This window comes from Heptranchias perlo, chromosome 8 (assembly GCF_035084215.1).
Source record: "Heptranchias perlo isolate sHepPer1 chromosome 8, sHepPer1.hap1, whole genome shotgun sequence".
NCBI classification, from domain to species: Eukaryota; Metazoa; Chordata; class Chondrichthyes; order Hexanchiformes; family Hexanchidae; genus Heptranchias; species Heptranchias perlo.
The window spans coordinates 20,225,298-20,238,334 of record NC_090332.1 but is presented as its reverse complement, the minus strand read 5'-3'; the positions used below and the strand labels follow the sequence as shown (position 1 = coordinate 20,238,334).

At 42.0% G+C, this 13,037-nt stretch overlaps 1 protein-coding gene and 1 long non-coding RNA gene across 6 annotated transcripts in view; one reads left to right on the top strand and one right to left on the bottom strand.

Moving 5' to 3' along the window:
* Positions 1–13,037, top strand: part of LOC137324463 (tetratricopeptide repeat protein 7A-like) — a 249,376-nt gene that overhangs the window by 76,567 nt on the left and 159,772 nt on the right. For all 3 annotated transcript variants that reach the window (XM_067988771.1, XM_067988768.1, XM_067988767.1), the window contains exon 11: positions 10,219–10,323. In XM_067988771.1, the coding sequence (XP_067844872.1) occupies positions 10,219–10,323 (105 nt within the window). The remainder of the gene's footprint in view (positions 1–10,218; positions 10,324–13,037) is intronic.
* The window catches only part of LOC137324464 (uncharacterized), a 45,369-nt gene that overhangs the window by 4,686 nt on the left and 27,646 nt on the right, over positions 1–13,037 (bottom strand). For all 3 annotated transcript variants that reach the window (XR_010963621.1, XR_010963619.1, XR_010963620.1), the window contains one exon: positions 6,589–6,793. This is a non-coding gene — a long non-coding RNA (uncharacterized lncRNA). The remainder of the gene's footprint in view (positions 1–6,588; positions 6,794–13,037) is intronic.

The following is a 13,037-nucleotide window of genomic DNA, read 5'->3' as shown; positions in this document are numbered from 1 at the left end:
CTCTGATACTAACTAAACCAGTCTCACGGCTCCTCTCTATTACCTTGCCACGTTTACCATGCTTGTGGTATTGATAATGGTAAGAAGATTTTAAAAATATTTAGTGTATACTAGCACATTTCCCATGGCATTGCTCATGGTGAGTTGGATGTTGTGCTATTGTAAAGGAAGTGAGTACTGGGGTGGGGGAAAGGTCCGCTTGATCACTGAGAGGATTTAGAAAGAAGTTTGTGAGAAATGTGCTCAGAGACTACCAGGGAAGTATTTTTTTGTTTCCTGAAAAATAAATGGTGTTTTCTTAATCTACTTCAGATAGGTAGTCCCCCTCAAATCAATAAATCTGTGCATGTAACATGGAGAAGGGTAGCTCACAGCCATATGGCTGCATAATTTGTTTGTCCAGTAGAGTACTGTAGGGTATAGGGCAAAATGGCAACTTGTTCAGTTGCTGTTCAGGTTTTGAGAGAACGTTCATCGAGGGGAATGCCTGATACCTAAATCTGGGCCTGTATATAGGAAGTAAATACTCAACCAGGATAGTAGTACCGAGAGAGGGTGATCAGAATGACTGGAGGAGTCTTTTTTTTTATTTGTTCACGGGATGTGGGCGTCGCTGGCAAGGCTGGCATTTATTGCCCATCCCTAATTGCCCTCGAGAAGGTGGTGGTGAGCCGCCTTCTTGAACCGCTGCAGTCCGTGTGGTGACGGTTCTCCCACAGTGCTGTTAGGAAGGGAGTTCCAGGATTTTGACCCAGCGACAATGAAGGAACGGCGATATATTTCCAAGTCGGGATGGTGTGTGACTTGGAGGGGAACGTGTAGGTGGTGTTGTTCCCATGCGCCTGCTGCCCTTGTCCTTCTAGGTGGTAGAGGTCGCGGGTTTGGGAGGTGCTGTCGAAGAAGCCTTGGCGAGTTGCTGCAGTGCATCCTGTGGATGGTGCACACTGCAGCCACAGTGCGCCGGTGGTGAAGGGAGTGAATGTTTAGGGTGGTGGATGGGGTGCCAATCAAGCGGGCTGCTTTATCTTGGATGGTGTCGAGCTTCCTGAGTGTTGTTGGAGCTGCACTCATCCAGGCAAGTGGAGAGTATTCCATCACACTCCTGACTTGTGCCTTGTAGATGGTGGAAAGGCTTTGGGGAGTCACTCGCCGCAGAATACCCAGCCTCTGACCTGCTCTCGTAGCCACAGTATTTATATGGCTGGTCCAGTTAAGTTTCTGGTCAATGGTGACCCCCAGGATGTTGATGGTGGGGGATTCGGCGATGGTAATGCCGTTGAATGTCAAGGGGAGGTGGTTAGACTCTCTCTTGTTGGAGATGGTCATTGCCTGGCACTTATCTGGCGCGAATGTTACTTGCCACTTATCAGCCCAAGCCTGGATGTTGTCCAGGTCTTGCTGCATGCAGGCTCGGACTGCTTCATTATCTGAGGGGTTGCGAATGGAACTGAACACTGTGCAGTCATCAGCGAACATCCCCATTTCTGACCTTATGATGGAGGGAAGGTCATTGATGAAGCAGCTGAAGATGGTTGGGCCGAGGACACTGCCCTGAGGAACTCCTGCAGCAATGCCCTGGGGCTGAGATGATTGGCCTCCAACAACCACTTTATTTACTATCTGTGGGATAGTAAATAAACACATGGCTGATTTTAATGAACAAATTATAAAATAAACCCCTTGTCTATAGTTAGTTAAATACATTTTTCTGTCAAATCAGTCCCACCCTTCCTTTGACTACCCTTTTACTATTTATATGTTTATAAAAGGGTTTCCTTTTATGTTAGCTGGAAATCTATTCTCATACCCTCTCTTTGCCTCGCATTTGCCCCCTGTCTGATCCCTCTTATTTCTGAACTATTCTTTATTCTAGTCCTATTTGTCTCTCCCAGTTCTGTTGAAGTGCAACCCGTCCATCTTGAACAGATCCTTCCTGGCCCAGAACTGGTCCCATTGCCCCCCCAGGAATCTGAAGTTCTCCGCCTTGCACCTTTCCTTCAGCCATGATTAACTTGTCTTATCCCACTATCCCTATACTCACTAGCACGTGGTACTGGGAGTAATCTAGAGATTACTACCTTTGAGGTCCCACTTTTTAACTTCCTCCCTAGCTCCTTAAACTCCTATGTTATTCCCACGTGAACCACGACTTCTGGCTGTTCCCCATTTCCCACCCCCCCCCCAAAATGTTCTGCACCCTTTCAGTGATGCCCTTTACCCTGGCACCAGGGAGGCAACACACCATGCAAGACTCACGTCGGCAGTTGCAGAAACACCTGTCTATCCCAAAAAGTATCTGTCATGTTGTTTGCACTGCATTATTTTGCTGACACGACATTGAAGAGACGCTAACGTCAATTCCTTGTAATATTTGTATAATAAGTTTTAATACAGTAGGGAGGGGGAAAAGTGAAAAAAATGAAAAGTAAATTTATAAAATGCATTAAATTAGCAACTACACCACTCCAATTTGTTTTTAAAATTGAATATTAAATTTTGCATAAAACGTTCTGGTTTCCTCTGTTGAACAATTTTCCTGAACTCTCGTGACCCATTTTTACACGCTACTCCTCTGAATGTGGACGTAGTGCTTGGCGGACTGCTGGGTACAGATTCATTGCACACAGTATGTTAGGGCATTTTATACGGAGTATTTGAATGGAGGCTACTAAATTTGATCAGCATAGACTGCCCATGCAAATTTCGCTAGATTTAAACTACAATAGTTTATTCAGCATTACAAGAAAGGGATAGAAACTGAAGTGTTTGCATTCAGTAATAAACGTCCATATGTGTGCAAATTAATCTAGCTATTCTGCAATTGATGGCAAAAAATAGCTTATGCCTTATAGGGAAGGGATATCCTTTTTGCTTGCAGAGCAAATGTGAAATCCCTTCCTTCCTCCACCTCCCCCTAGCTTCTTGCCTGAAGTATCCCTTTCAGAGTCTGCAATGCATCAACACATATTAAAGGCAGAAGATAGACAATTTAGCTACACGTTCTATTTCAAACAAATAAAACCTCACTACAGCACGCTTACTCAGTCCAAATCCTGTATTTGATGCAATGATTTATTTTGGTCAAAAAAATGGGCTTTGTATTTTCAAGTGACAAAGTAAAGTTAACTGGAAATGTGGCATTTTAAAACCATGCCGTTACTGTGATTTGATAAAGCAGTTATGAATTAACAGCATGTATTGTTTGGTTTACGATGTGATCTGTGAATGTAATAATTAAGACCATCCCTTTCAGTGGTTTTCTTGGTAAGACACTAAATGGTTGCCAGGTACCCTGTAATGGGAGAGCGAGGGGAAGAAAAATAAATTGCCATTCTCTCAGTGCTGAGCATTGGGACAACAAAAGACCTCCTGCAATCTTAAAATAGCTTTAAAAGAGAGAGGAGAGAGGTATCGATTGCTGGACAGCTTTGGTGGTGAATTGCTGTGTCGCAAAAGTCCTGTCAGTCATTTTTAAAGCTGTCACCTAGGGTTTTTGCTTTAGCTTTGTAATTAACCATGGCATGTATTGGCTAGTTCCTTCTTAAGTTGCTGAAGTACAAAAATCTGTCTAAAGTTGGTTCTTGTTGCATAATTACAGTTGTCGGGGAACTGCTTTTAAAAAAAAATCAGTGGATTCTGTGGATTGCACCAACATTCAGTGTAGTGGATTCCATTTACTGTCCCCTCTCTGATTCTTACTTTGTAACATTTGTGCCTTTTTTTCCTGTGTTGCTTAATTTTCGATAAATCCGATTCAATAAAAAAAAATCTGATTTTCCTACATTCACTTCCCACTTATGGCATTACTTTTATTTTTTTGGATCTGCTTTCTATGGAATCTTTATGTATTATTTTCTGGCCACACAGATGCAATTGTTTGCCAACTTGGAGCGCAACCGCAATGTGGTAGAAATTGCCGGTCCACCTACCGAAACTTATTGCACAAAATGTTGCTGATTGAATTGCAAAATGGTTTTATTGTCACAGAAAATCATATCCTCAGGACTGAAGTCTGGCTTTGGTCATTTCTTGTATGTTAAACTGAAGGGCGTGGGAAGGGGAAGGGAGTGCATTAAACTGAAGGGGGTGAGGGGGGTAGGGGGCATGTTAAACTGAAATAGGTGAGGGGAAGGGGGCATGTTAAACTAAAATAGGTGAGAGGGGAAGGGGGCGCTTTAAACTAAAAGGAACAATGGGAACCCATTGCATAATAAAGCTAGATAAACAAGCATCAAGTGAGAACAGGATGGAGCTCAGCCATGGTCGAATAACTTGCCAGTACACTGTGCAGCCTCGCACATAAGAATGGCCACTGGAGCGAGGAATTGAAGGGCCGTTTACAACACCCATTGAACTATGTCCCAGCAACAGCCAGTGCCTTCAAGAGAGGAGAAAATTTGGAGTACAACACAAATAGTTGTACTATTATTTCAAAAAAGCACCAAGAAACATTGAGTCCCATCTCTTGTCTATTCTACTCTCATTCACTGGAAATACCAAAGATTTACTTTTTTTTTTGTAAATGTCATCATTTCAGCTGGAAAGTGAATGGAAAACATATTCCTGTGTGGAGGAAATCCAGCTGATTTATCAGGCTTGTGTTAGATTCGGCCAGCCACTAGAATGAATTGTTAATCTTCAGGCCTGTTTAATTTACTGAATCTATCCAACCTACCCGTTGAAGTTTACAATCTTTGTTTAAGTAGTTAGAGGTATTTGATCCAGTAAAGTGAAATAAGGTTTGCATGCTGACTCTTTACATTAGCATTCTGCTAATTGTAGCCATGACAACGTTTTTAAGCATATTTGCCAAAATGACTAACATAACTTTATTTTCCCCCAGTGAACATTAGTCCGAAAATAACATCATCTTACATTGACAAGCAGCCAAGGGACTGAGCTGAAAATGTTTCCTGAATGCTGACCTAATTTCTGTCTCGATTTGCTATGAATTAATGATATTAGCTCTGCGGTAGTTTAAAGATGAATGTGCATCTTGGGTCTTGTCACATATTAAATTGTCCAGAAATTTGCCATCAACAGTTGCAGTAGATTTGTCTTGGTATAGAAGCAGTTGATATGTAACTTAAGTAAATGCTGGGCAGTTATGCAAAGAGACTATTCATTATTTTGTATGTTTATTAATATGCAAAATTATCTCAACCGATCATGGAATTTCGCAGTCCGGAGCCAATCACGCCTGTGCCTGCTCTCTGAAAGAGCTATCCACCATGTCCCATTCCTCTGACCTTTTCACATACCCTTTTAAATTTTTCTTTTTCATATATTTATCCACTTTTTTAAAACCTTTTATGGATACTGCTCCCACCATTGTAGGGCATTTCATATCCTAAATATCCTCTGCATGATTAAAAAAAAATTCTCCTACTCTCTCTGTCATTCTTTTGGTGATCATCATAAATTTAAGATGTTGCTAACTGGTAGTCGAGGGTCTGGAGCCCAGGAGTAGGCCTGAATGGGCCCAGATTTTTCTGCTCCCAGTTGTTTGCTGTAACAGCATCAAATAGACTACCAAGAACAGAAAATGGGCAGAAATCTTACCCCACAGGAGAGCCACCTACTTTGTACACAACGCAATTTCTGGTGGGTGGGTTCAGTGATAGGGGACAGACGGGCAATTCATTTAAATATTTTGGTAACATGCAGGATGTCACACGTATATCATGCCTGAATGAGGTAGTGTCCAAGGTTGCTCAGTTGCAATAAATATCCTGCAGGTTATGAAAAGGAATCCGTAATGTAGAGGTGTGTGCATTTCAGCCATTTCTTACTTGTTTTTCTATTTTTGTGCTTTTCCTGCTGGCAGTTAGGTGCTCATGAGCCTTTATGTCAATTATTTTCTCCACCATGTGAAGTTTCAGCTATTGGGTTTCCTAATAGGAATTCCGCTATCGAATGTTATTAGAGGAAGAGAACATACCGAGCCAGGTCAAGTTGCATGTCAGAAGCGCTGAAGCCGGCCCACGTCTGCAGACGGATGTGAACACACCTCACTTTGGCCGATGATTAGTGCATGTAGAAGCTCCTCTTCCCAAAGGAAGTTGGGACAGCAGAACCAAATGCACCACTAAGATATATAAATGTCTGGCCAACAGTTATGCTGGATGCTTTCCAATTACAATATGTAATGCTTTCAGTGGTATTGCACGAATAAAGGCATACGAGGGTGATAGCAGCCAGCATACCTTGCTTGGCTGCATCCATCATAATGTCACCAACCATTTCTGCCACACTTGCATGGTCATAATCATGGGGAACTGCGTTCTCTTGGTCAGGTCAGCAGAGAGGTAGATGCTGAGCCGTGTTATCTACATCTACCATACAGCATAGGGTTGGCACATCCAGTCACTGTAACAATCTGCTGTGGCCTGACACTTGGCTCTGGTTCCTTGAGGTATGCTGCAACATTGACATAATAGGATGGTGCCTTGGACTGGCACAGAGGATCACCATGCTCTGTCATGCAGCACCACCTCCACCTTAGCTAAGATATGATTCTATGAGTGCCTGCAGCCTTTTGGTAACTATCCAATTTTTTCATGTGTGAATCTTGGCGAGCTAACCTACCATGGAGGACATCACAGCCATGTCTCATTCCTTCCACACTGGTATATTTCCAGAAGTAGGAACTCTGGTTGATTTTTCTTTTCCTTTCCATAGCCAACTGCATTCAGGTTGTGATCAGCTAATTCAGCATAGACCAGGGATTCAACCTGGGAACTTCTGGATACCACTTGTGCATTTTGTAGTTATGAATATAGCATTGTGCAATCTGAGAAAAGTAAAAAAACACAGTTAGTTCAGTATTTTCAGTGGAAACTGGAGAAAGAATGCAATCTTGTTCAGATTCTTTCTTTTTATTGGGATCTGGGCAAAAGAGTTACCTACTACAGTGCTCACAGTGTTAAATTCAAAGACTACGGCTGGTGAAGGCTTACAGACTAAAATGTTGGCTGACTTCCACCATGCTGCTGACATCATATCATTAAAATTCCTGAGTGCCTTATAACGTGGAAATGAAATGAGGGGGAAAAATGTAACTTATACAGCAGCCAAAAGAATTCTGCCTTTAGCTGCGGAATGCTATTACTGTTTTTCTTAAACTGTCAGTATCGCCATTGAATCTTTAAAACAGAGACTGTAATTGTCTTCCTTATGATGCAGAATTCTATGTAGACCAGGGACAGATTAGATCTGATCCCTCCAAGGGGGTAACCAAGTATGAGGGACTACAGTTATGAAGGGAGACTTGAGAAGTTGGGGCTTTTCTCAATAGAGCTGAGCAGTTTATGGAGTGACTGATAAAGATTCAGTCATTGTATTACATTAAATAGTGAAGATAGATAGTTTCCACAGTCAGCAAGAGGTAACAAGAGGGCACATATTTAAGATAATCATTAAAAAAAAGCAAAGGAGAGCTGAGAAAAATATTCTTTACATAGAGGGTGATTAGAATGTGGAATTGTCTGGCATAAACTGCTGTTGAAGCAGAGTCCATAAATGTTTTTAAAAGGGAATTAGATGGATGGTTGAAGAGAGGAATCTTCAAGGGTATGGGAACTGAGCAGGGGTTTGGACTAAGTGGCACATCTGGAGTAATACATTGGTCCAAACCTGGTGGGTCAAATTGCCTGTTTCTGTGCTGTAACATCCAAAAAAAAGAGAGACTGCCACCATCCTGCCCCAGCATTACAATCTCTCTCATTGACTCTTTCATTGTGTATTAGTGTTTGTGATTTTATTCTTTCTCATATCTTACATTATTAATCTATTTCTGATTTATTATTGTGGCTACGAATCTAGTCAGTCAGATTCCATTTACCAAAAGAAACCTTGGAATAGAAATTGGTATGTGCTGTGCCCATTTTCGGGGCATAAATCAGGTGCAATAGGCTATGATATCACTGGTGGGCAGTTGGTCATGGAGGTTGGTAGAATTGGGATGGAGTTCCTGGAATTTGCCAGCACTGACATGGGGTCCTGAAGTTTAGCAGCATTTGTAGGGTGGTGGGGTGGTGGGGGGGTTCTGTGGGCTGGCACCACTGCAGAGGGGAGCCTGCAGTTTGTGGGAAGTGCAGAAGAGGAACCTGAGATTTAGCAGAGCTGGGGGATGGAATGTAAAGTTTGTTCCATTGGTGAATTCTTGGAATCTGTCATGAATAAGGGGAATGGGAGGATACAGAACTGATGGCTGTTGTGAGTGTAGGGTGTGCCAGGTCTGGCAGCACTATATCTCTGTCTACCATCCAGTGATCCCTGCTGGGAATGCATGCGAGGATATCGGGTGAGGATGGTATGGGGCTATGATGACCCCTTCCTCTGAACTGATTAGCCTTTCGGCACTCTACCACTTCTCCCATATGAACACTTGAGCTAAGGTACAGCACCTGTGGACTGGTACCACTGCAGGGACTCAGAGCCTTCAAGAGAGAGAATGGAGAAAAATAACAGAGAAATGTAGTGAGAAAAGGTGAATATTGTGGGCTTGTTGTGCAGGAACACATTCCTACACATCCGCTAGCTCAGGCACTCTAGTACAATGAAAGCTGCAGTAGAGTGAGGGCTACATTAGGCTCCAACCATCTCTGTCACTCAAGCTGCACTGGTTGCCTGATGTCTTTCTTTTCCTCCTTTAGCTATAGAACATTTTTTTAAAGGCTAACTTTTTATATTATCTGTGTTAATTCTACATCAATCAAATGCTCTCCAAATTGGGAGAAAAATTGTCTGCTACAAATGAGAGTTTTCATTTAAACGTCACCATTACCTCGTTTTTTTAAAAAAAAAGTCAAACCATTTAATTGTATTATAATTAAATGTTACCAGCCTATCATTTAATGCCTGTCACTTCTCCTTAACTTTTAGAATATTTTCACTTGAACAGTAAGTGCTGTGTTAATGATGTCATTCGTGAACCTGGCTTCAAGCGGTCAGTTCTACTTCCTCATGAAGCCAATAACTCTATGGTTCAAATGGCATGATCACTAAAACGCTGCTGAGTAAATCATGGCAATTTACCAGTGTTTAGTTCAACTGTCTTAACAGTCAAGCTCAGTAACTGCTCCTAGTTAGCTGATCAGATAATGTCATCAGTAATTACTGTATAAACACGTATTCCAAAACAAAAATGGGGGAAGAAAAAGAGACGGGGCCCCAAATTTCCACTGGGGTTGTCCCAATCTCCCACTGGGGTTGTCCCAATCTCCCACTGTAACTTCGGCAAGAGATCGGTGCAACCCCTAGAGAATCTGTGTAAGCAGCTATTTACGCCTTTCCTGTGGGGGTCCCGTCAATCTCCCACTGAAATTATGGCTGGAGATTGGGAAATTCAAGGTCAGGATGTTAATCATTCTTTTTAATTTTTTAAAGGATACTGATGGCAACACTAGCTCAATATTGTACTTGAATTTAAAGCTTACCAGAGCAAGGAAGGGCATCCTGATGACTCCGTGGCAAATCAACCACCTGTCCTGGTACAGAGCTGCTAAGATGAGGAAGATCTGTGCTGATTTAACTAAATTCACCCTGGGTGGGGATGGAGGCACCAAAGTTACCTTCAGTGCCTCTTCAGTAGGGATGGAAAAATAATCCAGGGGTCCCACTCCAGATTGCTATTCAGTTCCTTCCCGTTGGACATCAGATGAGGATTGGATTGGGCCTGGCTGCGATATCCCCCCTGCCCCCGATCCATAATTGAACAGCGTGCTAACACAGAATATCTGGGCTCACGCATGAGGAGTAGTCGTTTGGGTGAGGTGTACCAAAGGCCTGCTGTTGCTTGTGAAAAATATGCCAGAATGAGTCACCCTCTTTAAGAGAGGGTAGAAAATTAGAGAAGATAAACCTTACCAGGAAGAATAATGTGCACCAATTATAGAATAACTAACCTGTTTCTTTTATTTCCCTTTCAGGCTCATTATTATTCAGTTTTTACTAATATGTTTTACATTGAAACAAGTGGCTCAATAATGGACATAATGGTATCGAGGAGAAAAAATGCCAATCATTCTTTGGATAGTCTTTGTTTTGATGGTAGTTAATAGTGCCAAGTTTTACATTCTGTATTTTAAATATTTTTTCAATAGATTTGTTAATGATTCCTTTCTGAATGGCGTGAAACTTGAATTGTGCTGAAAATAAACAGAAAATATATTCACAAGAAGAAGTAATTTTACACATCATCTGTTTAATTTTCAGTCAATGTGGGCTGTGTCTGCTCTGAGAGAATGTGCAAAACTCCATCCCAATGATCCAAGCATACCGCTCATGGCTGCCAAGGTCTGCATTGGGCCTCTGCAATGGGTAAGTGTATCCCTCACCTAATACTTCTATGTACTGCACTTCAATAGCTAGAGCCAGGAAACTGCCCTCATCGCTGCGGAGGAGCCATTCACAGTATTTTCCTCTGTACAGTATTCTGTGACATGTGCACTGAATAATGAATATCCTAGGACATTGCTGGTTTTTGTTCAAAAAAAGGCTTAAAAGGATAGTAAATATCCTGGTAAACTATATACTTTTGGTATAACTTTGTTATAACTCTCTTCCTATCCTGTGAGGAGTTCACATATTTTGGTTTCCTGCTTATAATAATAAAATAGAAAAGACTTTTCTATATATCGTATGAAGTCATGTAAATTTGGCCATAATAGTGGCATTAATTGATTGGCCAGTTGAAACCACATGAATTTCCCTTGTCTTTGGTTCTGCTACTGTCATCCCAATGGTCTCTGTTAACACAACTCCTGCCATCCAGCAGCCACGTTTAGCAGCAAGTGCTCATGGACCTACTCGGCACCAATTCTTCCAACTTCCAACCCCACCTGATCTTGACTTGAGGCCTGTCCTGCACTGCCTACCTTTTGTCTAGATTAGTTGTACCCAAACCTGACCATAAGCCTGGTCTGGATCCTTCTCTTTCCCTTCCAACCTGGCCCTGAGCCCCCCACTACCAGACCTGCAATGCCACGTACAACCCTTCCCCAGTCAGGCGCTCAGCCTCTGCCTTGGTCCTGTCCTGCACCCTACCCCTGCATCTGCTGTACCCACACCTGATCCAATCCTCACCCACTCAAACACCTTACCCAGTCTTGTCCCTGGCCTCCAGTCAAGATATCAACTAGTTTATATTTACTTTTTTTTAGATGCTTGATGTTGAGTTATGCTTTTTCTATAGGCTATTTTACTTTTTCAGGAGAGCTGGACCATACCAACCTGCTAGTGCTGCTCATCCCTCTTTATCTGTTCCACTGGAACTGCTCTCCATAAGACGCCAAAGGGCAATGCGGTGACTGTGTGTGTGTGGATGCAGTATAAATGATATCACTGGAGCTCTCCATTTTAATCAGAGCATTTTTATTTGGCAACTTAAACACTGCTGACTTTGTGTCACTATCATGACATCGGTTATACTAAACTGGCTTTGCACATTTTGGGGGCACCACAATTACAAGAAAGTGGATCTCTGCTGTTGCCAGAACAAGGTAGGTCAGGACATTTATGTTTCCAAAGTGCAGCTGAAGGCAGGAGAATCACATTTTCCATTAACTGTTCCCTCGTAATATAAAAACAGCTTGTATAACTTGCTTGTTGCTGATGTATCATGTACTTTAATTATCATAGAACAAAGCTGAAGTCATAAGGACTAACACGGAAGCATTGTGTCTCAGTAGTTTTGGTCTTGGCACTCCTGTTGTATTATTAGTAGGAGAAATTTGACAATATAAGGACATAAGAAAGCATGGGACAAGAAAAGATCACATGGCCCATTTTGCCCACTTCTTCGACAATCTGTCTACAATCCACTCTATCATGGACTCTACCTAACAGTCTCCTGAGAAAAAGATTCTGTAACGTTTCCTGAAACTTGGAACAAAAAGTGACATTTCTTTTAAGAGAATTCTTATGAATAAATTTTGCATAAAGACATACTTCTTGAATTATGATTTGGGCTATTTGCTAGCCCTGATTTTTACAAAGATTCACATTTGTATTGCTTTTCAGATTTTTTTTTCTCAGCTCTTACTGGCCGTGTTCAGCTCAAATAAAGAAGGCAGTGAATTTGATCTAAACAAATCTACACTGGGAACCAGTCATGTAAGATCATAAGCAGAGCACAAGCAGAACACTTAATAACATTTGAAATCCCTATCATAGCATCATCTATAGGTGCAATAGGTACAGCAAGTAAATTTGGATACTCACCTACCATAGTTAAACATTATGGGTGTCATGTGATACTACATTTATAATTCCAAACCGAGTAAACAAATGCATGATGCAAGTAGTGTTTGTCATTGTAAATAGTGGGGAGAGGAAAGCTGAGTTAAAAGAAAGCTCGCTTTGTGGTGGGGACACTGGTTATGATAGAATCATAAAATCATTACAGCACAGAAGGAGGCCATTCGGCCCATCAAGCCTGTGCCGGACCTCTAACTTTATTTTCCCAGTGCTACCAGTTGTAGTGGTGGTGAAATATATACGTATAATATTTTAAATTTGACTATGTATGTCGTGCACTCCTTATTTGGGTATCACCATTTTGTGACACAGTGCTGTCTGCAGCTGTACACTAGATGGCGCTTCATAAGCTCGAGCAGCTACGAATCATCACACTTACAGCATCATTAATACGCGCTGAGGGAAATTTGCATTGCGCTGACTTTCTGTGAGCTAAGCCACAGGACATCCACTAGTATCTATTGATTTAGTTAAAAGTGTGTATAGTTTACACATTCTGTGAGTGTCATACTTGATCCCGGTAACACTTCCCTCATCACACTTTGTTGATAAAGCAATGTATCATAGAGTCATAGAGTCATACAGCACGGATAGAGGCCCTTCGGCCCATCGTGTCCGCGCCGGCCATCAGCCCTGTCTACTCTAATCCCATATTCCAGCATTTGGTCCGTAGCCTTGTATGCTATGGCATTTCAAGTGCTCATCCAAATGCTTCTTGAATGTTGTGAGCGTTCCTGCCTCCACAACCCTTTCAGGCAGTGAGTTCCAGACTCCAA